Source organism: Stenella coeruleoalba (assembly GCF_951394435.1).
Source record: "Stenella coeruleoalba genome assembly, chromosome: X".
In the NCBI taxonomy this organism is placed as follows: domain Eukaryota; kingdom Metazoa; phylum Chordata; class Mammalia; order Artiodactyla; family Delphinidae; genus Stenella; species Stenella coeruleoalba.
In genome coordinates this window covers 57125687-57153330 of record NC_137152.1, presented here as the reverse complement: position 1 = coordinate 57153330, position 27644 = coordinate 57125687, and the positions used below count along the sequence as shown (strand labels likewise).

The window sequence follows — 27644 nt, the reverse complement described above, 5'->3', positions numbered from 1 at the left end:
GCAAAGAGGCTGAGGGCCTGGCCCTCCACACCCCTCCAGCCCCTCTGACCCCGCCCTGTCTTTCCTCCCTCCTGCAACCCAGTGCACTGTGCTCAAGCAGTGGATACATTTCTGGTATGTGACAACCCCTCTGTTCCTGTATCTCTTACTCCCACCCTTCCCCTCTCTCTGTCTCTTTTTTTCTTCTTTCCTCTGAACCTCCCAGCAGGCTTAAGCCAGGTTTCTGATTGCTGAACATATAAAGCAGAAGTGTTCCGGCAGATGGTGAGTTGTCTTTTGGTGGGGATGCCATAGACAGGGGTGTTCGTGTGGACCCTCCCCACGTTTAGATACATAGGATTGTGTACGTTAAAGCCCTGGGGAGGTGTATGGGTCTAAATGGGTTATCAAAGCAAGGAGGGTGAGCTGGGTGATGGTATCCACAGTCCAAATCAACAGCAGAGGTTTACCTCTCAGTGGGTTATATGAGATGCTGACTGTGAGACCGTCAGCATCTGATGGGTAGTGGACAGGTGGCTTGGGGACTGGAGGGCTTGAAAAATGTGAGGGACGGAGGGGAAGGACCTGGGCTGGGCTAAGTTGAAATCAGAACAACTGAGGTGAGAGCTCCTTGTTACCTAGTCCTGTTATATGAGATTCCATCTTTGACGCTTGGGTTTCAACAGAAGCTGCTTAGTTTTGCCCCCTGTTTATCACCCAGAACTATGAGGCTCTGCTCCACTGACTTCAAGGGAGCTCTCTGCAAACAGTACCTGGAAGGAAGAGTGGAAGTAGGTGGCCTAAGGGTCTTTACTTGGTTTTTGAAATAATAATGTTGCTTAGGGAGGCACCTCTTATATACATGTGAGGATACAGGACTGATTGTCTCTCTAGGAGTCTATCACGGGCCATGGCCTGAGGTTATAAAAACAGATGAGGTTTTGTTGCTGCTTCAAGTCATTCCGTGGGAAAGAAGCCAAAAAAAAAAAAAAAAAAAAGGATGATTACAATAGAGAGAGATAGAAGGAAGTTTATATGGCTATGGGAGGATGGAAGAGGGACAGCCACCCCGCCTCGAGTGTTGGAATAGAGTCTTGGAGATTCCCCAGAGAAGACATGCCTGAAATTAGTGAGGAAAGAAGTTGGCCAGGAAATAGAGAAAGGGGGGAGCTTTGCAAGCAGATGCTCAAGACAATAAAGTACGTTTTTGCAACTGAAAATAAGTAGACCCAGTTTTCTCTTCTAGGGGTTAAGTAGAAGTCAAGGTCAGTCATGAGGTTCCAGTATAGGAGTAAAATGTGGTGCCACACAGAGATACTGAACCCTGGACTTAGAGAAGCAAAAGTTTTCGGGTTTTGTTTTAACTTTGTTAACGGTCCATTGGTTGTTTTCCTTTATGATTCATAGTTTTTGAATGGATGTTCTACCTAAGATATCTTTGCCTAACCTCATAACACGGAAGTTTTCTCCCATATTTTCTTGCAGGTTTTCTATTATTTATTTTGAGGGGTTTTTTTTTTTTGCATATAGTGTGAGGTATTCACGTTTGTTTGCGGTTTCCATATGGAGATCCACTTTCTCCAGCTCTGTTAGTTAATTATCAGTTAATTTAATTATATTAGCGCCTGCGTCACAAATCAACTGACCATATTTTTGTGTACATCTATTTCTAGGCTTTCTATTTTATCAGTTGATCCATACGTCTATTTTTATGGTAATACCACACTGTCATGACTACTATACCTTTACATTAAGTCAGGGAATTTGGTAGTGTAAGTCCTCCATCTTTGTTCTTATCCAAATGGCTTTGGCTATTGTTATGTCCCTTGCATTTCCATATAAGTTTTAGAAATAGCTTTTCATTTTACTTATGATTATGGCAAATGTATAGAGGAATTATAAGAGACTTGACATCTTAAACCTTTTGGAGTCTTCTGACCCATGAACATAGTATATCTCCATTTATTTGGGTCTTCTTTAATTTCTCTCAGCAATATTTTATAGTTACCTGCATACAAGTCTTGCACATATTACGTTAAACTTCTTAGTAGGTATTCCATTCATTTTAGTGCTATTGTTAGTGACATTAAAATTTTTTTCTTCATCTCCAATTATCTGTTCCTACTCTATTGAAATAGGACTTTTTTAATATTGAATTTCTGTCCTGTGACCTTGTGAAATTGCTTATCTGATCTGGGAGATGATTTTTGATTTTCGTAGACTACTAAATATTTTCTATGTAGATTATAATGCCTTTTGAAAATGAAGATCATTTTTTACTTCTTCCTTTTCTATCTGTATGCCTTGTATTTCTTTTTCTTGCCTTAACTCATCAACCAGGGCCACAAGTATAATATTGAATAGACATGGTGAGAGTGGACATTCTGGTACATTCCTAATCTTATGGGAGAAGCATTCAGTCTTTCACCATTAAGTATGATGCCAACAGCAGGTGTTTGGTAGAAGCACTTTATCTGGTTAAGTATGTTCCCTTCTGTTCTTAAGTTATCAGTTTTTTGTTTGTTTTAATCATGAATGGATGTTTTATATTATCAAATGACTTTTCTGTCTTATATTGTGATGATCATTTTTTCTTTCATTCCCTTAATATGACAAAAAATACATCGATGCACTTTTTAATGTTAAAATGACCTTGCATTCCTAGGATAAATCTGCTTGGTCATGGATTATACTTCTTATATATCACTGGATTCATATTTCTAAGATTTTATTAGGTAGTTTTACATGTATATTCATCAAGGATATTGGTCTGTGGTGCTTTTTTCCCCTTGTAGTGTCTTTTTCTATTTTTTGTGTGAAAGTAATGCTGCCCTCATAAAATGTATAGGCAAGAGTTCCTCCTGTATTTTCTGGAAAAGTTCTGTCGGGCTGTCACTATTTTTTCTTTTAAATGTGTGATCTTGTTCATCAGTGTATCCATGTAGAACTGAAGTTTTCTTTTTGGGAAAATTTTGAAATACAAATTCAATTTTAAAGATTATAAATGCATACACTATCATTAGTAAATCCCTACCTATATTCCTAATGAAAATTTTGCCTTCGATACCTAAGAAATTTCCTGGCAGGGCAAAGTAATTTTCCATGAGACTGAGTCTTTCTTTCTTTCTATATTTTTATTGTGGTAAAATATACATAACATACATAAAATTTACCATTTTAACCATGCTAAGTATAAAATGCAATGACATTAAGTACATTCACATGGATGTGCAATCATCCCCATCATCCACAACCAGAACTTTTCATCACCCCAACCTGAAACCCTGTACCTATTAAACAATAATTCTCCATGCCTCTCTCCCACCAGACCCTGGCAGTCACCATTCTACTTTCTATCTCTATGAATCTGACTACTCTACTTACCTCATATAAGTGAAGTCATAAGATAATTGTCATTTTGTACCTGGTTTATTTCATCCAGCACAACGTCTTCAACGTTCATCCATGTTGTGGCATGTATCAGAATTTCATTTCTTTTTAAGCCTCAGTAATATTGCATTGTGTGTATATACCACATTTTGCTTATCCTTTCATTGCTGATGAACACCTGGGATTTTTCACCTTATCTGATTGAGCCCCTTTTTGCAATTCCTAGAAGTGTAATTGCTGAATCATATGGTAATCCCAAACCTAATTTTCTGGGGAACCACCATATGGTCTTCCACAGCAGCTACAGCCCTACCAGTAATGCCCAAGGGTTCCCATTTTCCACATTTTGTCAACAATCTTGTCTTCTGTTTTTCTTTCTTCCTTCTTCCCATACTCCCTCTCTCCCTTCCCCCCCCCCACACCTTATAAAATAATAGCCATCTAGATGGCTGCGAAGTTGTATCTCGTTGTGCTTTTTATTTGAATTTCCCTATGGAATTTTAAATTGTATTGAGCCAATTTTCATGATCTTATTGGCCATTTCTCTATCTTTTGGGAAGAAACACATCTTTTGCCCATTTCTCAATAAGGTTAATATTTTACTATTGTTTTTTAAATTAATTTTTATTGGAGTATAGTTGCTTTACAATGTTGTGTTAGTTTCTCCTGTACGGCAAAATGAATCAGCTATACGTATACATATATCCCCTCTTTTGGGGATTTCCTTCCCATTCAGGTGACCACAGTACATTAAGTACCATCTCCTGTGTTATACAGTAATGTTCCCATCCGTTGTCTATTTTATATATAGCATCAGTAGTGTATACGTGTCAATCCCAATCTCCCAATTCCTCCCACCCCCACTTTCCCCCTTAGTATTCATACATTTAAAGCCCAGAGATAAACCCACCCACCTATGGTCACCTAATCTATGACAAAGGAGGCAAGAATATACAATGGAGAAAAGACAGATTCTTCAATAAGTGGTGCTGGGAAAACTGGACAGCTACTCATAAAACAATGAAATTAGGACACTCCCTAACACCACACATAAAAATAAACTCAAAATGGATTAAAGACCTAAATGTAAGGCCAGACACTATAAGGCTCTTAGAGGAAAACATAGGGAGAACACTCTTTGCCATAAATCACAGCAAGATCTTTTTTGACCCACCTCCTAGAGTAATGGAAATAAAAACAAAACTAAACAAATGGGACCTAATGAAACTTAAAAGCTTTTGCACAGCAAAGGAAACCATAAACAAGATGAAAAGACAACCCTCAGAATGGGAGAAAATATTTGCAAATGAAGCAACTGACAAAGGATTCATCTCCAAAATATACAAGCAGCTCATGTAGCTCAATATCAAAAAAACAAACAACCCAAACCAAAAATGGGCAGAAGACCTAAGTAGACATTTCTCCAAAGGAGACTACAGATAGCCAAGCGACACATGAAAAGATGCTCAGTATCACTAATTATTAGGGAAATGCAAATCAAAGCTACAGTGAGGTATCACCTCACAGTGGTCAGAATGGCCATCATCAAAAAAATCTACAAACACAATAAATGCTGGAGAGGGTGTGGAGAAAAGGGAACCCATTTGCCCTGTTGGTGGGAATGTAAACTGATACAGCCACTATGGAAAACAGTATGGAGGTTCCTTAAAAATCTAAAAATAGAACCATCCTATAACCCAGCAATCCCACTACTGGGAATATACCCTGAGAAAAACATAATTCAAAAGGACACATGCACCCCAATGTTCACTGCAGCATTATTTACAATAGCCCGGACGTGGAAGCAACCTAAATGTCCACCGACAGATGAATGGATAAAGAAGATGTGGTACATATATACAATGGAATATCACTCAGCCATTAAAAGGAACGAAATTGGGTCATTTGTAGAGACGTGGATGGACCTAGAGAGTGTCATACAGAGTGAAGTAAGTCAGAAAGAGAAAAACAAATATTGCATATTAACCCGTATATGTGGAATCTAGAAAAATGGTATAGATGATCTTATTATTGGTTTTTAAAACTAATTTATAGCATCCAGATATAAGTCCCTTATAAGTTACATGATTTTCCAACACTTTTTCCCATTCTGTAGGTGCTCTTTCAACATTTTTGATGGTATGATTTGCATCAAATAAAGTTTAAGATTTGACCAAGTCCAATAAATCAGTTTTCCTTTTGTTCCTTGGGCTTTTGGTATTATATCTAAGAGGACATTCCCTAATCCAATGTCAGGAAGATTTACTGCTATGCTTTCTTCTAAGAGTTCTATATTTTTAGTGTTTATATTTAGGTCTATAACCCATTTTGAATTAATTTTTGTATATGGAGTGAAATAAGGATTGGGTCCAATTTCATTATTTTGCTTGTGGATATCCAGTTGTCCCAGCATCATTTGTCGAAAACACCCTTCCTTAACCCATAGAATTATCTTGCCATCCTGTTTGAAAAATCAATTGACTATAAATGTGAAAGTTAATTGATGGGTTTTCAATTCCATTCCATTACTCTATATAACTACCGTTATGCCAAACCCACACTCTCTTGATTGCTGGAGCTTTGTAGCAAGATTCGAAATTGGAAAGTGTGAGCCGTCCAACTTAATATTCTTTTTCAAGATTGCTTTGGCTATTCTTGGACGCTTCAATTTCCGTGTGAATTTTGAGATCAGCTTATTTATTTCTTCAAAGAAGTCAGCTGAGATTTTTTTGGAGATTGCGTTGAATCTGTAGATCAGTTTGGGGTGTATTGCCATATTAACAATATTAAGTTTCCCAATCAATGGGCAGGGGATGTCTCTCCAGTTTTTTCCTTTTTATAAGGAAAAAAATAAAATAAAACATAACATAAAATTTAACATTTAACCATTTTTAGGCATAGAGTTCTGTGTCATTAAGTATATTCACACTGTTGTGTAACGATCACCATATTCATCTCCAGAACATCTTCATTTTCCCTAAACGAAGCTCTGTTCCCATTTAACACTAACTCTCCATTCCTCCCCTCTCCCCCCAGCCCCTGGCAACGACCATTCTGCTTTCTATCTGTATGACATTCTGCCAATATCTGCTTTACCTTTTAGTGTTCATTCTAGTTACACTTAATGTGATTACTGTTAAGGTGGGATTTATGTCAACCATTTTTGTTTTTTTCCCTCGTGTCTTTATGTTCCTCTCTCTTACCATTGAGGTGCCATTTTGTGTTAAATAGATATTTTCTGACATACCATTTTCATCCTCTTATTGTTTTTGAATTATTTTCTTAGTGGTGAGCTCATAGTTGACAATTAAGGTCTTAACTTAAAAGAATCTAACTCAGAATAATACCAACTTAATTTTAATATTATACAAAAACTTTGGTCCTGTATACCTCTGGACCCACCAGCTCCTTTGTACTATTATTGTCCCCCAAATTGCATCTTTACACCTTAACTTTAAGCCCATCCAGATTGGTTTATAATCATTGCTTTGTGCACTTCTCTTCTAAACCAGACAAAGGTAGAAAAGAGTTACAAACAACAATACACTGATGCTGTCTTTTATAAATGCCCGCTTAGTTACATTTAGTGATGCTCTTTGTTTCTTCAGGTGGATTCAAGTCACTCTCTAGTACCTTTTGGGGATTTCCGCTTAGTAGTTCTTGTAGGGCAGGTCTGCTAGCAATATATTCACTCAGCTTTTCTTTGTCTGAGAATGGCTTTATCTTCCCTTCGTTTTTGAAGAGAGCGTTCTGTTGGATAGAATATTCTTGGTTGATGGGATTTTTTCTTTCAGCACTTTGAAGGTGACTTCCCGCTGTCTTCTGTTCCCCAAAGTTTCTGATGAGAAGTCAGCTGTTAATCCCTTGTATGTGATGAGCTGCTTGTCTCCTTGCTTTCAACATTCTTTCATTGTCCTTGACTGTCATCAGCTTGAATAAGCTGGTTCTAGGTACAGATCTCCTTGAGTTTATCCTCCATGGCGTTTCAGAGCTTTTTGTTTGCCTAGATTAATAATTTCAATCAAATTTGGGGAGTTGGGGGCCATGTTTTCCCCTTATTCTTTCTTCCCATTTTTCTCCTCTTCTCTCCTCCAGGGACTCTCATTATGCATAAGATGGTGTGCTTAATCATGCCCTACAAGGCCTCTGAGGCTCTGTTCATTTTTCTTCATTCATTTTTCTTTCTTTTCCTCAGAGTGCACAATCTCAATTGCCTCTAAATTTCATGCTTGATGATTTTGTTTCATCATACCAGTTCTAATTTCTGTAGAGACTCTTTAGTGAATTTTTCATTGCAGTTAATATATTTTTGAGCTCCGGAATTTCTAGTTGGTATTTTTAAAACGATTTCTATCTCTTTGATGATATTCTCTATTTGATGAGCCATCGTTCTCATGCTTACCTTTAATTCATAAGACATGGCTTCCATTAGATGTTTGAACAAGTTTACAATAGCTGATCTAAAGTCTCTTTCTAGTAAGTCCAATGTCTGGACATCCATGTGTATCTCCCACACTTTCCTGCTTCTTTGCATGTCTGATACGTTTTGGTGGAAAGCTGGACATTTTCAATGATAGTATGTGGCAACTCTGGAATTCAGATACTGCCTCCTTTCCAGGTTTTGTTGTTGCTGTTTGTTGTGGGTATTCTTGCTGTCATTTGATTTTTTAGTGGCTTTTCTGGACTTCTGTATCCTCTGTTGTGTGTGGTTACCAAATTCACCACTTGGTTAGTTTGGTGGTTACCAAATGATTGCACAGAAATGTCTTCAATTGGCTGGAACTGCTAAATTTCCCAGTCTTTGCCAAGGAGGACTGTGTGTATGGCTTCAAAACTCTGCCTGCTATTTGTCAGTTCTGTTTTAGCTTTCATTTCTCCTTGTTTTTGGGTCTTTCCAGAGCTGGCCATCATCCTGGGAAGGTACCAGGCGTCCAAGTTTCCTAAGGATATGTCATAGCTTTACAAAGTCCCTATGGACATCTCATTACCTAGGTTTCCCTTATAAGATTTTGGTTCTCCTATTGTTTGCCCCAAGTGTGGCCCACTGCCTCAGGCAGCTGCAATGATAATTAATTGCCTCTAAATGTTTTTTTTTTTTCTCCCTCAAATTGTTTTGACTCTTCAGGGTCTTTTGTGTTTTCTTACAAATGAAAATTTTTTGTGTCCTAGTTCTGTGAGAAATGCCATTGGTTTTTTTTTGTTGTTGTTTTTTTTTTTTTTTTTAATGCGGTACGCGGAACTCTCACTGTTGTGGCCTCTCCCATTGCGGAGCACAGGCTCTAGACACGCAGGCTAAGTGGCCATGGCTCACGGGCCCAGCCGTTCCATGGCATGTGGGATCTTCCCGGAGCGGGGCACGAACCCGTGTCCCCTGCATCGGCAGGCGGACTCTCAACCACTGCGCCACCAGGGAAGCCCTGCCATTGGTATTTTGATAGGGATTGTGTTGAATCTGTAGACTGCCTCGGGTAGTATGGTCAATTTAACAATATTGATTCTTCCAGTCCAAGAACACGTTGTACCTTTCCATCTGTTTGTGTTGTCTTCAATTTCTTTCATTAGCGTCTTATAGTTCTTGGAGTACAGGTCTTTTACCGCCTTAGTTAGGTTTATTCCGAGGTATTTTATTCTTCTTGTTGCGATGGTGAATGGGATTGTTTCCTTAATTTCTCTTTCTGATACTTTATTGTTAGTATACAGAAATGCAACAGATTTCTGTATATTAATTGCATCCTAAAACTTTACCAAATTCATTGAGAAGCTCTAGATGTTTTGTGGTGGTGTCTTTAGGGTTTTCTATGTATAGCATCAAGTCATCTGCAGACATTGGCAGTTTTATTTCTTCCTTTCCAATTTGAATTTCTTTTATTTCTTTTTTTCTTTTATGATTGCTGTGGCTAGGACTTCTAAAACTATGTTGGATAAAGTGGTGAGAGTGGGCAGCCTTGTCTTGTTCCTGATCTTAGAGGGAATGCTTTCAGCTTTTCACCATTGAGTATGATGTTAGCTGTGGGTTTGTCATAAATGGCCTTTATTATGTTGAGGTATGTTCTCTCTATGCCCACTTTCTGGAGAATTTTGATCATAAATGGGTGTCGAATTTTATCAGAAGCTTTTTCTGCAACTTTTGAGATGACCGTGTGGTTTATATTCTTTAGTTTGTTAATGTGGTGTATCACATTGATTGATTTGTGGATATTGAAAAATCCTTGCCCACCTGGGATAAATCTCACTTGATCATGGTGTATGATTCCTTTAACATATTGTTGGGTTCTGTTTGTGGCTCTAAATGTTTTTGACAAATGCCCTCAGGGAAAAGGAATTTCAAACTGGGTAAGCTCTGAGTCAGAGACAGCCACCCAAGTGGGGTCTTCCAGGGAACGACCAGACAGGTCAAATAATGACAGTTCTCTGGGAATGAGGCTTTGCAGGAGGCCCGTGCCATTTCTGCTCCCTCTGGTGGCTGCCAGGTGGCCGGTTTTCACCGTGATTGCAGGCTGTTAGTATTCAAAGCTACCACAGAGTTGGATAGAGGGGCATGAGAACAGGATTAGTTGAAATGCCACCTGGCTCACTCTTCCTACTGAGATTCAGCTGTTTTTGTAGAATAAATATACCTGTGGTTGTTGCATACTTTTGGTGAATTTCTAGAGCTCTGAAAACATTGATTCTGAACATTTTTGCCAGTTTTCTCATTGCTTTAAGGGAGGAGAGAATTTTCAGAGGTCCTTCTTCTGCCATTTTGGCTGACTTCCTGTACAATCTTTCACTGTGCTTGTCTATTAGGGTGCTTGTTGCTGGGCAGTAAACTGTGCTTGTACTTACATGTCTCCCAAAGAATAACTTTTTGGGTCACCAACCATGTGAAAGGGACCACAACAGGAGCACTAAGCAAAGGTGTATAAGACACCATCTTTGCTCTCAAAGTTGTCACTCTCAAATAGATTCACTTTAAGTGGAACCTTTGAGGCATAATGATTGCCAAACCAGTGTCTGGTCACCAAATTTTCTCCTAGTTCGGTTTAATGGGGAGTATTTTTGGCCACCATGGCTTAAATATAGCCAGGTTTTCACCTAGATATTTGGCGGCTAGCCTGACTAATACCTCCAGGTCACAACTAATTTCACCTCTAGTCACTTCAGGAAGCTGAGAGCTTCAAGGGAGTAAGAGTGCAGATGGGGGGGGGGGGCGGGGGTGGAGCTGCAGCTGTCTCCCATATGAAGAGTTAGAAACAGAGATTCATTTGAACAACCAGTCTTGGTTTTCATAATTCCATAGCACCCAGTTAGTATTTTCCACTGAAATGGCTTGTTTTCATATTGATGCAGCCCACAACCCTTTTGGTTACTGATAGAATTTGGGGTAAAAAGCAGGAGGGACACAAGAGACCACTCTTCACACTATGGTGTGGAAATATAGCTCCATCTTTCTCCTTTCGAATCAATCTCTGCCTATCCAACAAATATCGCTTGGTCATTGATCAAAGATCCTCAATGGCAGCCTAAAACCCGAGTTTACATACAGTATGTGGGCCTGTAAAGCCCCTTGAACTGCAGGAGATGCCTGCTAATTTATTCACAGCCAGTTTGTTCAGGGCTTGACTTCTCAAGATATTCTGGTGCCTTCGATAAATATGTCTGGAAAGTTGCCAGGAGCCCCCAAATGACACCATAATATTTAAGAGAGGCAATTTTTAATTTGAAACTTGGCTCTACCACTTCTTAGCTGTGTGACTTTGGGCAAAGTACTTAGTCTCTCTCAGCCTAAGATTCCCAATTGGCCAAACTGAGGATAATAATAGGGGGGTTGTAGGGATTAAATGGGACAATGTTTGCAAAGCATTTACTGCGTTATCTACACTAAATAGCAAAGAGCTAATGCCTACCCGAAATATTAGCTCTCATTACTATTGATCAACGTCTGAAAGGCCATAAACACACAAAATCTACAAGAGTGACCCACAGTAAGAGGTTCAGAATCCATTTGTCTCATTTGGCCAACAGTGAGCTCCTCCTTCCATGCATTTTCACAGATGAAGAGTGGCGCAGAGAGACAGAGACAGCCCCTTTGTTCAGAATTTTCCCTGTTAAGTTTTGTGATGCTGGGTGACCACAAAATTTGCATCTCTCCTAAAATTAGTGAGTTTACCAAATGACCAATCTGCCACATTTACTGGACTTCCTGATTGCCACGTTAGCAGCTTTTACAGGCATAATCATTTTTATTTTGAAGATGAAGTGTATATTTCTGAATATTAACTCAACAAAGCAGATATAACTTAGAAATTTGGAAAAACATCCAAAATTAGGGACTGAACACTATCCCCAGGAAACTATCATACCAACACAAAATTTGGGTTTTATCTATGATGAAGTTCGTTTAATTATTCCTGATTTATCTGGGAATCTTCTGAATGTTATTTTCTATTTTTTCAAGCCACATGTTTGTTTGTTCTGTGTATTTTCAAATGGATACTCAGAGAGAACTGCTTGTTTCTTGTGATTATAATTTTTAATCAAAGATAGATGTATTAAACTCAAAGCTATATTTAATTTTTTTAACATCTTTATTGGAGTATAATTGCTTTACAATGGTGTGGTAGTTTCTGCTTTATAACAAAGTGAATCAGTTATACATATACATATGTTCCCATATCTCCTCCCTCTGGCATCTCCCTCCCTCCCAACCTCCCTATCCCACCCCTCTAGGTGGTCACAAAGCACCGAGCTGATCTCCCTGTGCTATGTGGCTGCTTCCCGCTAGCTATCCAGTTTACGTTTGGTAGTGTATATATGTCCATGCCACTCTCTCACTTTGTCCCAGCTTACCCCTCCCCCTCCCCGTATCCTCAAGTCCATTCTCTAGTAGGTCTGCATCTTTATTCCTGTCTTGCCCCCAGGTTCTTCTGACCTTTATTTTTTTTTTTAAATTCCATATATATGTGTTAGCATACAGTATTTGTTTTCAGAAAAGGTTTTGACCATAACTGCTCTACACCAGCCAAACGGTACGGGGTTAAAAAAAAAAAAAAAAGCACATTTTGGCCTGGTCACCCCTCAAGCCAGCAAAGGTCCAGTGGGGAGCCAAGAATTTCACATCATACTGGAGGAAACAGGGACCACCCTTCCCCTTCCCCACATGTCAGTGGAAACCAATCACGTGGAGATTCTGAAATTATATATACCTCCACTAGGTAGTAAGACAGCACCCCTCCCCATCCCTCCTGGGATGATTTCAGGACGTTCACTACCACTCAGTGGTAAGGAGGCCACTTGATCCAGCACATCAAGAAGTGAATTGAACTGAATGGAAATGATTACAAAACATATCCAAATGTGTGGGATGAAGCTAAAGCGTTGCTGGAAGGGAAATTTACATCATTAAGGGCGTACATTAAGGAAAAGGAAAAGTATCAAGTCAGTAATCTAAGTTCTCACCTCAGGAAGCTAGAAGAAGAAGAGCAAAGTAAATCCAAAACAAACAGAAGGAAGGGGATACTAAAGATATGTCCAGTGATCAATGAAATTGAAAACAGAAAAACAATAGAGACAATCAATGAAACAAATATATGGTTCTTTGAAAAGATCAGTAAAAGTTACAAACCTCTAGTGAGACTGACAAAATAAACCTACAATGATGCACTGCATTTACTGAATGACTTCAATAACTATATTCATGATATAGTCTACTTTAGAAACCTAAGTACCTATGTTCTCCGCATGTATCATACATTGGAAAGAAAAAAAAGAGAAAAATTGGACGCTGGATTGCTGTCCTTCATACAGACACTATTTTGGGGGAATTTTTTTTTTTGTGGTTTGCTCAAATTCTTTTCTAAGTGATAGAAATGATTCCCTGGGCTCTACGCCACAAGTTCAGATTTGTAGGCTACAATCATATCTCTGCAAATTGGAAAGTCCTTGGAGAAAACCTAAAGTATTAATTGGCCAATGTCTCATGTCTCGTGACTCATGAGAAGGTATTTGAAACATAAGGTATTTGAAATTTTTTTCATGTTTTGAATCAATTACTCTTTCATATTGTTGCAAAGGTCCTGTATTATATGGGCTTAGTTGCAGATCTTGTGCTTTCCGTAAAATGTTGTATATGGTTTCACTATTCTCTAGCATACATTCTGTAACTGTAATAATAATGTATTTATTTATTTATTTAATTTTTACTATATCTCCATTTAAAATGTCTGTGTGTGTGAGAGAGAGAGTGCATGTGTGTGTGAGAGAGAGGGCATGTGTGTGTGTGCGCACGCCCAAGATCCAAGCTACTTTATAACTGGCCAAATTTATAACCTCAGGTTCTCTTAATAATTGTTAAAAACTGTTTTTAGTTGTTGCTGAACAGTTAATTCCAATTTCAGGCAACAGATTTTGTCATTCTGTTTGCACTGTTAGAGGAAATTCTTGTCAAATTCATCTTATAATTGCTTACATTTCTCTTAATATTGTTCACTTTGTTTTCTTCATATTTCTTTGAACACAACAAATAAACAGGTTTTCATCTTTTTTGTTGCTGCAAGCACAGCAATACGCAGCGACAACAATAAGGGAGGGGGTTGGGAGGCTGGGATGCTCATCTTTACAGCAAAATGCCCACTAATAAAAACAGAAAGGAATGCTAGAAATAGAGAATCACCATGTTTTCAACCACCAAAGTAATATAATCAAACCGGACCTAGAACCCTGAAAGAAAATTAAGGCCAAGAGCTGAGAATGGTTTTGGAGAACAGGATACCCACATGGTATCAAAATATAATGCCACAGACTGCTTATTCTTGCCAAGAATATTAAACCTAAAGACATAAATCTAAACAAGAGGAAAATATCAGGCAAACACATATTGCGGACACTTTACAAGCAAACAAGCTGAGGCTCTTGGACAATGTCATTGTCATGGAAGATTTAAGTTGAGGGACTGTTCGGGACCACAGGATACTAAAGAGACATGACAGTTGAAAGCAATGTATGATACTTGATTGAACTGTTGATTCTCAAAGGGGTATTATTGGGACAATTGGGGAAATTTGAATATGGACTGTACATGGACTTCGATAATATTATCATGTCATTGGTGAATCCCTTCGACCTGATAATAGTACTGTGGTTAGACGGGAGAATATCCTATTACTTAGGAGATACATTCTGAAGTAATTGGATGGAATGTTTGCAACTGTTAAGTGGTTAAGCAAAAAAGAAGAAAAAAAGAGAGAAAGCAATGGGATAATAAGAATCTGAGTGAAAGAATGTTCACTCTTCAACCTGGTGCATTTTCAAAATGAAAAGTTGAGGAAAATGGATTGCTCATATTTTAGAGCTATGCGTTGAAACAGTTCCCAATAAAATAAGATGATTTCTGATGCTTTCTTGAAAATAATCTGGGAGAGGGGTAGGGGATAAGATATATGTGAATTGAGATTGGCTCTGAGTTATTGATGGTTGCGGTTGGGTGATGGATAATTGGAGGGCTCCTTTGCTCTTCTCTCTTGTACAATGGTTCTCAAAGTGTAGTTCCCTTCCAGAAGCATCTGCATCACCAGGGAGCTAGTCAGAAAAGGAAACTCTGTGTCTCACCCCAGAATTTTTAATCTGAGACTACAGATGCAGAGCTCAGCAACCTGTGCGTTAGCAAACCCTCTGGGTGATTCTGATGCAAGCTCATGTTCCAGGACCACCGATCTACTGTCATGAACTTGGAGATTATAAGTTTGTATACAAACTCTAATGGTATATGTTTGACATCACCCACAGTACCATTTTTTAAGTAAATCAAACAAGCATCCTAGCTGTTGAATGGTCAAGTTTTAATTAAAAGTTCCATTCTATGAAACATTTAGAGAGGAGCTAACACCTATGATTCTCAAGCTCTTCCATACTATAGCAGAGGGAGGACCACTCCCAAACTCATTCTACGAGGCCACCATCACCCTGATACCAAAGCCAGACAAAGATGTCACAAAAAAAAGAAAAGTAGAGGACAATATCACTGATGAACATAGATGCAAAAATCCTCAAAAAAAGTACTAGCAAACAGAATCCAAAGGCACATTAAAAGGATCATGCACCATGATCAAGTGGGGTTTACCCAGGAATGCAAGGATTCTTCAATATACGCAAATCAATGTGACACACCATGTTAACAAATTGAAGGAGAAAAACCATATGAAGATCTCAATACATGCAGAAAAAACTTTTGACAAAATTCAACACCCATTTATGATAAAAACTCTCCAGAAAGTAGACATAGAGGGAACCTACCTCAACATAATAATGGCCATATTTGAAAAACCCACCGCCAGCATCGTTCTCAATGGTGGAAAACTGAAACCATTTCCTCTAAGATCAGGAGCAAGACAAGATTGCCCACTCTCACCACTCTTATTAAACGTAGTTTTGGAAGTTTGGGCCATGGCAATCAGAGAAGAAAAAGAAATCAAAGGAATCCAAATTGGAAAAGAAGAAAAACTATCACTGCTTGCAGATGACATGATACTATACATACAGAATCCTAAAGATGCTACCAGAGTACTAGAGGAGCTAATCAATGGATTCGGTGAAGCAGCAGGTTACAGTATTAATGCACAGAGATCTCTTGCATTGCTATACAATAACGATGAAAAATCTGAAAAAGAAATTAAGGAAACACACTCACTTACCAATGCAACAAAAATAATAAAATACGTAGGAATAAACCTACCTGAGGAGAAAAAAGAACTGTATGCAGAAAACTATAAGACACTGATGAAAGTAATTAAACACGATACAAACAGATGGAGAGATATACCATGTTCTTGGATTGGAAGGATCAACATTGTGAAAATGACTATACTACCCAAAGCAATCTACAGCTTTAATGCAAAACCTATTAAACTACCAATGGCATTTTTCACAGAACTAGAACAAAAAAATTCACAATTTCTTTGGAAACACAAAAGACCCCGAATAGCCAAAGCAATCTTGAGAAACAAAAATGGAGCTGGAGGAATCAGGCTGCTGGATTTCAGAATACACTACAGAGCTACAGTAATCAAGGCAGTATGGTACTGGCACAAAAACAGAAATATAGATCAAAGGAACAGGATAGAAAACCCAGAGAGAAACCCACACACCTACGGCCAACTTATTTTTGATAAAGGAGGCCAGAATATACAATGGAGAAAAGACAGCCTCTTCAATAAGTGGTGCTGGGAAAACCGGACAGCTACATGTAAAAGAATGAAATTAGAACACTTCCTAACACCATACACAAAAATAAACTGAAAATGGATTGAAGGCCAGAAACTATAAAACTCTTAGAGGAAAACATAGGCAGAACACTCTATGACACAAATCACAGCGAGATCCTTTTTGACCCACCTCCTAGAGAAATGGAAATGAAAAACAAATATAAACAAATGAGACCCAATGCAACTTAAATGCTTTTGCACAGCAAAGGAAGCCATAACCCAGATGAGAAGACAATGCTTCGATTAGGAGAAAATATTTGCAAATGAAGCAACTGAGAAAGGATTAATCTCCAAAATTTACAAGCAGCTCATGCAGCTCAATATGAGAAAAAAAAAAACCCAACCCAATCCATAAATGGGCAGAAGACTTAAATAGACATTTCTCCAAAGAAGATATACAGCTTGCCAACAAACACATGAAAGAATGCTCAACATCACTAATCATTATAGAAATGCAAATCAAAACTACATTGAGGTATCACCTCACACCAGTCAGAAGGGCCATCATTAAAATATCTACAAACAATAAATGCTGGAGCTGGTGTGGAGAAAAGGCAAACTTCTTGCACTGTTGGTGGGAATGTAAATTGATACAGCCACTAAGGAGGTTCCTTAAAGAACTAAAAATAGAACTACCACATGACCCAGCAATCCCACTACTTGGTGTATACCCTGAGAAAACCATAATTCAAAAAGAGTCATGCACAATAATGTTCATTGCAGCTCTATTTACAATAGCCAGGAGATGGAAGCAACGTATGTGTCCATCAACAGATGAATGGATAAAAAAGTTGTGGCACATATATACAATGGAATATTACTCGGCCATAAAAAGAAACAAAATTGAATCATTTGTACTGAGGTAGATGGACCTAGAGTCTGTCATACAGAGTGAAGTAAGTGAGTAAGAGAAAAACAAATACCGTATGCTAACACATATATATGGAATCTAAAAAAAAATGGTCATGAAGAACCTAGGGGCTGGACAGGAATAAAGACGCAGACCTACTAGAAAATGAACTTGAGGACACAGGGAGGGGGAAGGGTAAGCTGGGACAAAGTAAGAGAGTGGCATGTACATATCTACACTACCAAATGTAAAACCGATTGCTAGTGGGAAGCAACCACATAGCACAGGGAGATCAGCTCGGTGCTTTGTGACCACGTAGAGGGCCGGGATAGGGATGGTGGGAGGGAGGGAGATGCAAGAGGGCAGAGATATGGGGACATATGTATATGTATAACAGATTCACTTTGTTACGAAGCAGAAAGTAACACACCCTTGTAAAGCAATTATACTCCACTAAAGATGTTAAAAAAGAAAGAAAGAGACATGTAGCACAATATTCACTGCAGCTCTATTTACAATAGCCAGGACACGGAAGCAACCTAAATGTCCATCGACAGATACATGGATAAAGAACATGTGGCACCTATATACAATGGAATATTACTCAGCCATAGAAGGAAACGAAGTTGAGTTATTTGTACTAAGGTGGATGGACCTAGAGTCTGTCATACAGAAAGAAATAAGTCAGAAAGAGAAAAACAAATACCATATGCTAACACATATATATGGAATCTAAAAAAAAGAAAAATGGTTCTGAAGAACTAGCGACAGGACGGGGATAAAGACGCACATGTAGAGAATGGACTTCAGGACCCAGGGAGGGGCAAGGGTAAGCTGTGGTGAGGTGGAAGAGTACCATTGACATATATACACTACCAAATGTAAACTAGATAGCTAGTGGGAATCAGCCGCATAGCACAGGGAGATCAGCTCGGTGCTTTGTGACCACCTAGAGGTCTGGGATAGGGAAGGTGGGAGGGAGGGATATGCAAGAGGGAAGAGATATGGGGGCATATGTATATGTATAACAGATTCACTTTGTTACGAAGCAGAAAGTAACACACCCTTGTAAAGCAATTATACTCCACTAAAGATGTTAAAAAAAAAAAAAAAGAAAGTGTCATGTACCACAATGTTCATCGCAGCTCTATATACAATAGCCAGGATATGGAAGCAACCTAAATGTCCATCGACAGATACATGGATAAAGGACATGTGGCACCTATGTACAATGGAATATTACTCAGCCATAAAAAGAAACAAAATTGAGTTATCTGTAGTGAGGTGGATGGACCTAGAGTCTGTCGTACAGAGTGAAGTAAGTCAGAAAGAGAAAGACAAATACCGTTTGCTAACACATATATATGGAATCTAAAAAAAAAAGAAAAATGGTTGTGAAGAACTAGGGACAGGACGGGGATAAGGGCGCACACGTAGAGAATGGACTTCAGGACCCAGGGAGGGGCAAGGGTAAGCTGGGACGAAGTGAGAGAGTACCATTGACGTATATACACTACCAAATGTAAACTAGATAGCAAGTGGGAATCAGCTGCATAACACAGGGAGATTAGCTCGGTGCTTTGTGACCACCTAGAGGGCTGGGATAGGGAGGGTGGGAGGGAGATGCCAGAGGGAGGGGATATGGGGATATATGTGTACATATAGCTGATTCACTTTGTTATACAGCAGAAACTAACACACCATTGTAAAGCAATTACACTCCAATAAAGATGTTAAAAAATTGTTCTGATGAACCCAGGGGCAGGACAGGAATAAAGACGCAGGCATAGAGAATGGACTTGAGGATACAGGGCGGAGGAAGGGTAAGCTGGGACGAAGTGAGAGAATAGCATTGACATATATGCACTACCAAGTGTAAAGTAGATAGCTATTGGGATGCAGTTGCATAGCACAGGGAGATTAGCTCGGTGCTTTGTGACCAACTAGAGCAGTGGGATAGGAGGTTGGGAGGGTGATGCAAGAGGGAGGGGATATGGGGATATATGCATACATATAGCTGATTCACTTTGTTATACAGAAGAAACTAACACAACATTGTAATGCAATTATAGTCCAATAAAGATGTTAAAAAATAAATAAAGAGTTTCAAGACAGATAATCCTAATCTTACGTGAACACTGCCAGAGGATAGCAAAGAGGGACTTTTGCCCAACTTAGTCTATGAGACTAGAAAACCTTGACCCTGGAACCAGCAAAGATGCTATGAGGAATGAAACATCAAGTCAATCTTCCTCGTGAACCGAAGACACAAAAAATTCTAAGCAAAACTTTAGCAAACTGAGCCCACCAGTGTACACAAAAGATGATACGCCATAACTAAGTTACATCTATCCTAGGAGAGCAAATCTGGTTTAACATTAGAAAAACTATAGATGGAAGGGGGCATGAGAGAGGTTTGTGTGTTGCTAATATATTCTGCTGTTTGCTCCAGGTGCTAACTGGATGTTTATGTTTAGTTTTTGGAAACTCACTAAGATGTGTACTTCACTAAAGATTTCGAAAAAAAAAATCTTATAAATAACCCTCACTGTGTTAACAGATTAAATGATTAGAGTCTTGATCATTTCAGTGGAGGCCAAAAAAGTATAATCCTATATCTATTCATGATTTTTAAGACAATCTTATTAAGCTAGAAATACAAGAGATATTCCTTAATCTGATAAAGGGAAAGAAAGAAAGAATGAGAAAAGAGAGAGAGAACGGAAAAAACAAAAGAGAGAAGGAAGGAAAGAAAGAAAGGAAGGAGAAACAGAGAAAGAATTGAAGAATTAAAGCAAACAATGAAACACAGCAAGCCCATTTTAATATGGAAATGTTGGCATCATTCTGTTTAATATTAGGAATAACCCAAAGATGCCCAATTTTGCAGTCTCTATTTTACCTTGTAGTGGATGTCCTAGCCAGCCAGTAAGAAACTTGTAAGTTGATTACCTTACTTCTGTTACTCATAGATTCACAGAAGACTGTGCACCACTTATAGGCACATGATTAGATATCACAGAGTTTAGCATGGTGGCTGACTTTGAGATCAATATATAAATATATAAATATATATATATATATATATATATTTTTTTTTTTCCGGTACGTGGGCCTCCCACTGCTGTGGCCTCTCCCGCTGCGGAGCACTGGCTCCAGACGCGCAGGCCCAGCAGCCATGGCCCACGGGCCCAGCCGCTCTGGAGCAGGTGGGATCCTCCCGGACCGGGGCACGAACCCGTGTCCCGTGCACTGGCAGGCGGACTCCCAACCACTGCGCCACCAGGGAAGCCCCCGAGATCAACATATTTTTTAAAAAGCCAAGTGGAATTCTAGAAATCAGATACAGATAGAAAATGTTATTGTAACCAGATATCAAGCACCAGAGCAACAACATTCCAGAGTTCTTGGGATAAATGCAATAAAGGATGTACAAGATCTGAACGTACAAAAGGTAAAGCTAAATACTAAGCTGAGAGATTCCAACATTAAAGAAGACCCACAAAAATAGAGAGCCATCCCATGTTGGTGACTAGGAAGGCTGGATATCATAAAGATAGCCAATTCTCTCTTAACTGATCCACAGATTCAATGAAAATGCAATCCAAATCTACCGCAAATGAGTTTTCAGGAAACATGTCATGCTGATCCTAACATTTATATTTTAGAATTTAGGAAGGGCAAAAGGCGAAGAATAGTAAAGATAAGCCTGGAGATGATGAATAAGGTGTGAAGACTTGTCCTACCAGAGATCAAAATGTCTTACCAAGAGATAAAAATTAACACAGTGTAGTACTGGCACAGGAATAGACCAATTTATCTGTGGAACAGAACAGGGAATTCAGAAACAGAGACACACGAATAAAGACCAAAATGACTCCAGACAGTGCCAAATGTTCCCTGGAGATGCAAAATCTGACTGTGAATTACGAACCCCTGCCTGAGAATCCCTGACATAGGAATACGGAGCGACCTTAGAAACACACGCTGAATTTTGTAAAAGTAAGTTACAGAATACCAAGGACGTGTGTTTAAAAGGCATGCGTGTACAGTATTTCACATCCAAAGAGAGAACAGTTCGGGAAACAAGGTTTGGAGAGCACAAAGCTCTACTTCACTTCCGGAGTTAAATGGCCGGCCGCCCAATAAAGCCAGCGAGAGGAGAACTGGGAGGGAAGCGACGAGTGGGGCGGGACTTTGGTCAGTGACCTTCGGATGAGCTTGAAGCTCATTGGTCGCTGGCCATAGCAGTGGGAGGTGAAAGGCAGAGCTGGAAGCTCATTGGCCTTTGAAGGCAGAGCGGGAAAGGGAGCGAGAGCTGAGGCTTCCTTCAGGTCTCCTGTCCCAGCAGATTGATTCTGACCTGGTGGAGGCTGGGGTAACCACAGACTGGCATCAGGAATAGGACCCTCATTCTCCACACCTCTTCTTTCCTCCCTCCCTCCTGCTATGGATCCCCAACCCCTTCTCCTCTCCTCCATCTCAGCCGGGTACCTCATGTCCCGCCCCGCCCCACCCCCACCCCCACCTCCCACTCCACACCCAACCCCAGCCCCCTTGGCTGAAGTCCTGTGGGACGGACGACCGCTTGCTGAGGCCTCCTGACACCCGGCCTCTGGCCCCTGGGGCAGGGCTTATGCCCCTCCCTTTGATTCTGAGGTGGGTGTGGCAGGGAATGGTCTGGCAGCCTGAGAGGAGGTGGTGCACTCTGGGTGCGGGAGGAGGGGAAGGTGTGCTCAAGCGTGATTGGTTTTTTTTTTTTTTTTGCGGTACGCGGGCCTCTCACTGTTGTGGCCTCTCCCGTTGTGGAGCACAGGCTCCCGATGCGCAGGCTCAGCGGCCATGGCTCACGGGCCCAGCCGCTCCGTGGCATGTGGGATCTTCCCGGACTGGGGCACGAACCCGTGTCCCCTGCATCGGCAGGCGGACTCTCAACCCCTGCGCCACCAGGGAAGCCCAAGCATAATTGTTGAAGTTTGGAGAGGAGCATGGAAGATTGTTGGGAGGCTGTGGAGGGAATGCACGGGTTTGCATGAAAGCAGAGAGGGTGTGTTGGTGCAAGAGAACAATTAGTGTAGTGAGGAGTTGGCTTTTGACTAGATCAGGGTCTGGCATTCACTAGGGGGGATCAACAAACATCTACTTGATAAATAATTGAGGGAATTAATGAAAATAATGATTGAAACAGGGGCTTGAGATCCAGCAGAATATGATTTCATGAGATGCAAAGGGGTGTCAGTTTAAAGAGGGAGCAAGAGAATAATTAAGATTTCAATGGGGTGCAAGAAAAAAAATCGGAATGGAAGGTGAGAGGAAGATTGAATGTAGGGCATACAGGAGACTAATAATAGAATTGAATGCAGAGGGGCATAGAATCATGAGTAGGGAGTGAATGAATGCAGGAGGTTAGGAAGACAATTGTGGAAGTGGATGCCAGGAATAATAGCTGGGCATAGCAGAATACAAGATGATACATGAGAAAGGGAAGTAGTAATTGTTGAAGGGGGCGTGAGAGTGCATGTGCATGCCTGTGAAGGGTGTCTATGTGGAGTGAAGGTAGGCAGAGAGACTAGTAATTGGATTGAAAATATACAGGACCCATGCCCAGAGTTTCTTGCAACCTGCCTATGCGTGAGTGGAGCGCCCTGGGAAGGAGGCTACACGAAGTAAGAAGGGAGGGTACAATCTCATTTCAACGGTGAGCTGGGTGGAGAAGAATCCAGCCGCCTCAGATGGGGCTTTCCAAGGGAGAGGAAGTACGTTGTGGGTAGGGGATCATGTGGCCACCCTGACCTCCACTCCTTGCTCTAGAACCATGGATCCCAATGAAATGCCTGCTGTGCCCTGCGGCCCCCCTGACTCCACCACTGGACTTGAGACCGGAGCCCCATGGGGGATTGAACCTGGCCCCAGAAGAGCTAAACGTCGCAGAGCCCGCTGCCACAAACACGGCATCACTGCCCAAGTCAAGGACCAGGAGCACTACTGCCTCTTCAAGGTCTGCGAGTGTCACAAGTGTGCCCTCTTCTCGTGAGTATGGTGTCTGACAAGGGGAGGGGAGTGGGCTCCTCTAAAGGTGACTGACTTTAGACCTGCAATCCCCCACTTTAGGGAACACTGCAGCATCTTGCCTGCTGAGAGTACCTTGAAGTCGGAGCAGGGGCCACTCCGAAAGAGGCACCTGACTGAAGGACTGATAAGGAGTGGGACCACCTCTCCCAAAGCTCACAGTCATGTCAACAAGTTGGCCATTCAAGCAGGAGTCCCCAGTGAGTATCTCTGGCCAGGGAGGGTGTCTGAGTTTTGGGTGTAGGGAGCATGAGTAGTTCTGTCACCAGTCCTACCACCCAATTTCGATGTGGCTTTGGGCAAGTTACTCCTTGGGCCTTAGCTTCCCCAACTATAAAACCTCATCAATATTATCTACCAAGTGTTGGTGGGCTGGAGACATCTGGGGGGGGGGGGTGCGGTCAAAAAGGTCCACAGTGGGATGAGGCCTCAGATTGGGTGGGAGGTAGAGTCGGGGGGAGACGGTCAGGGAGAAAGGCTCACCTAAGCTGTCCCCAGTCTCTCACAGTTGGGAAGGAGAACATCAGCTTGAGGCCCACCCCTGTGCAACCCCTGGGGAGGAGTCTGGGGCCAGTGTGGGAAGCTTCCACCTCAGCCACTGCCCAGACCCCTTCCTGTGTCCTGAAGACCTGGGTACCATCTCTAACCCTACTGCAACTTGCCATATGACCCTGGGGGAAAAAAATACTTCTCTCTGGGTCTCATAGTCCCCAGTCCCAAAATGAAGAGTAGGACTAGCTGGTCTTCAAGGTCTTCCCAACTCTGACATCCTGGGCTCCTATCGTTGTCCTAAAACATGCCCACATCTCCTTTCCATGGCCGGCTTGGTCCCTGACTCCAACCTGTGCTCTCTGCTCCTGCAGGCAAGCTCCCAAGGAGCTCTGCTGATCGGTCTGGCCTCGGAATGTTTGTCTCTGTCCTGGACTCCAGCACCCTTGAAGAAGCAACTAACAATTTCTCTTTCCAGGAAGACACACAGACCCCCTGCCCTGCCCAGCAGGTGAGTAGAGTGAGAAGGACCATGGAGCTAGTTGTATATTTTGTTATTGAGTGCCCAACCTTCTGGTTAAGGCCATGGCAGCAAGAAAGAGGAAGTGAAGGCAGTGCGGTGCAAGTGGAGGAGGAGGAGGAGGAGGAGAAGGTGGCATCTCAGACTATGGGGCAACGACAGAGCTCTCCCAGATTTGCCATTTCCAATTTGTGAGACTTTGGAAAAGTAACTTTACATCTCTGAGCCTCTATTTTCCTATCAGTGTACTGAGAGGGGACAATATTCTACACCTATAACATTGACAAGAGGACTAGCACAAGGCCTGCCACATAGCAGGCCTTTGACAACTGGAGGCTGTTATTCCACATGAAACAAATCGATGGGATAGAAGCTCCTGCTGAGAAGGGGGGCCATGATGGTGAGGCCCACCATCTCACCCAGGCGAGAGTCTAATAACCGTCAGAGAAAAGTTCCTGGAGATGAGCCAAGCTGGCCCTTCAAGTGCCTTGGGAAACTTGATTGGGGAATATGGAGGCAAGAACCAGTCCTTGGACAGGGACAGTAATCACGTCACTCCAGGTGCCTTGAAGATTAAAACACAGACACCTCTGACTTCCCATAATCTTTACTGTTGCCTTGGGAGTTTTGAAAAAGCTGGGAGGAATTAGTGTCTCAGGAAAGATATAGAAAAAGAAAGGTACAGAAAAGAAGACAGTCCAAGCAGGGGAACGGACTTGTCCAAGCCACAACGACTAATGGCCAGCTGGCATTCAGACTCCCACATGCAGATATTGCAAAATCCTTGCTCCTCTCTCTCTACTGGTAGTATGTGCCTGCCAGAGGGGTAAATCCCCTGGCTTCTCCTTTCCTTGTTCCTAGATGCTCAACTCTGATCCTCCAGCCCTGTGCCACCCTTAACCCCCTTCTACTGCAGCCACAGATTCTGGGGAAATTGTGGGGTCCAGAACCCTGGCAGGGGCCAAGCTTAGTGAAGGAGAAGAGCAGAAGGCCTCAGGGTAGCTGGGGACTGAAGGGGCACGGGGGAGGTGTGGGTTCCCAGCTCCCATTCTCTCACATCCTTTGCTTCGCAGGCTCCCAAAGCTTCCGACCAGGTCTCGGTTTCTGCCTCCTCAGAGTGGCAGCGAAAACTGGAAGCGGCCGAGGCTCTGCTGGCTCTGAGAGAATCTTCCCAGGCCCCTTCTGGCTCCATCTCTGTGCTCCAGCCCTGAGTTGCACCAGGTAGCCTGGTCTTTGAAAGGAGAACATGGGGTTGGGGATAGTTGGGAAATGGGAGGCGGTTGTGTTAAGCAGGGCCTGACTGGGAAGTCAGAGTAGGAGGGGGGTTGGGGGTTGAACCTCTTTGGGCCCAGGCAGCCAAGCTCCTCAGTCTGACTCTTGAAGTGGCAGTACATGGTTGTTCAGTGAATCATCGGTTTATCGAGCATTGTGCTCAACACCAAATGTCCAGTGCCCTGATGTCAAGAAATAAGGAAACCAAGTCCCTAAGAGTAGCAGGGACCTACCCTAGGGCATGCAGCATATCAAGTGGAAGAACCAGGTCTCCTGACTCCCAGCCCAGGACTTTCTATCCAGACCCCTGAAGTCTGCTGTGACCTGGGAAGGACATACATAGGTGGCAAGAGCCTAGTGCAGAAGGAGATCTGGTTCCTGCCTTCAGGGAGCTTCCAGTCTCAAGGTGGAGCATGGATGCCTTCACAAGTCGTGTTTTGCGGCTGTATCTCACTGATGAGCCTGGGGAGGAAGGACTGGAGGCGAGATAGACACCTAGGGAGGCTGAGAGGGAAGGCTGGGCACGGCCAGACCAAAATGGTGCATTCGGTATGGAGTGTGAGTGAAGCAGCCACCCTGAAGGAACTGCTGGAACAGAGGGGATGAGGGTGGAGAGGCTACCAGTCACGGAGGTCTGGCATGCCAGGCTTAGGAGGTTAGATCAGCCACTGTGGGTGATGAGGAGCCAGGGAATGTCTGAACTAGGGAGGAGCATATTCAGAGACACTGGGCTTGACAAAAAGAAATGTGGTGGCTGTGATGGAGGGTTTGGAGGAGGCAGGACTTGAGGTGGGCAAACCAGCAAGGGAGAGTTCTGTGCAATACAGTCCAGGTGACAAAGCCTTGATTGGGTGGAACAAAAAAGAGGGGAGAGCCAGGAGGGGAAATGGGTGTGACCTGACCCTGACCCCTTTCTTTGTGTCTACAGCTCCTGCTGGAGATAGAGGACTTCAGCCTCCTAACGCCTCTCTTGGACCTGCGCCAGCCAGCTCTGTTTCTCTGCCTAATGGACACCTGGGGTGCATCTCCCCCTTGAGCTAGAAGCCCAGAGGGGGAGAACTCACTAAAATACTGCCTATGTATGCATTTGCAAAATGCTTAATGTCCAAAATTCTTAATGTCTTTTTCTAAGCCCTTAGGCGCTTATATAAGCTTTCAGACCCGTTTTTTTATACGGGGCAATTCCTTGACTGAGGATGGATATTCTTGTACCTCCATCCTTTACTTTCTTGGATCCCAGGGCCTTTTAATGTCTCTTATGAAAACAGGGTTGTACAATCTAAGCTGATCAGTCTCTAAATAGGGTTCTGTGTGAGTCCATATGTTCATCTGCCAGAGGTTTTATTGGATTCGTGATTGTGAACATACTGACACGCTCATATACTTATCCATGCATGTGAAAATCTGAGGATGTTTTCATTTTGTGTCTAGGTTTGTGTGTGTGAGCAAATAATAAACCCTTGTTGTAAGGCACTGAGATATAGGAGTTGTTTGTTACCACAGTATAACTTAGACTCTCCTGACTCTAACAGACTTGTTCAATTCACTTTTCAAAGGGAGAAGCTCTTTACTCAATAACTGGGATTTCTTAACATGGCTAGATAAGAAAATGGTAGAGGAAAAAAAAAGGGTAGGAGATTTATTCATTCAGCAAGTAAGTGCCTACGCCTTTCCTGGCATAGACTGCTTCCAGTTGTCCAGAGGGCCACAAATTGAGATGTCTGCAGAATCAAGCAGATTATATAAATGAGTAGAGCAGGCCAGATGGGGTCTGGCCAATTGACAGTGCATGCTCTACCTAAGGGGGCAGCTGTCACTTGGCTCTAGCCAATTGTTG

The 27644-nt window shown here is 41.8% G+C and overlaps 1 protein-coding gene across 1 annotated transcript; it reads left to right on the top strand.

Annotated features, from left to right (window-relative positions):
* The first annotated feature begins 119 nt into the window (after positions 1-119).
* Positions 120-27310, top strand: LOC307180910 (doublesex- and mab-3-related transcription factor C2-like). Its single transcript, XM_079911510.1, has 6 exons — positions 120-264; positions 23269-23487; positions 23569-23726; positions 24390-24526; positions 25609-25756; positions 26736-27310. The coding sequence occupies exons 2-5, from the start codon at positions 23273-23275 to the stop codon at positions 25744-25746; spliced, it is 648 nt and encodes a 215-aa protein (XP_079767636.1). The 5' UTR covers positions 120-264; positions 23269-23272; the 3' UTR covers positions 25747-25756; positions 26736-27310.
* Positions 27311-27644: the final 334 nt, after the last annotated feature.

Coding starts and splice junctions, on each gene's coding strand:
- LOC307180910 (XM_079911510.1), top strand. CDS start 23,273: ATGGATCCCAATGAAATGCCTGCTGTGCCCTGCGGCCCCCCTGACTCC. Junction 23,488..23,568: donor CACAAGTGTGCCCTCTTCTC/GTGAGTATGGTG, acceptor CCCCCACTTTAG/GGAACACTGCAGCATCTTGC. Junction 24,527..25,608: donor CCCCCTGCCCTGCCCAGCAG/GTGAGTAGAGTG, acceptor TTTGCTTCGCAG/GCTCCCAAAGCTTCCGACCA.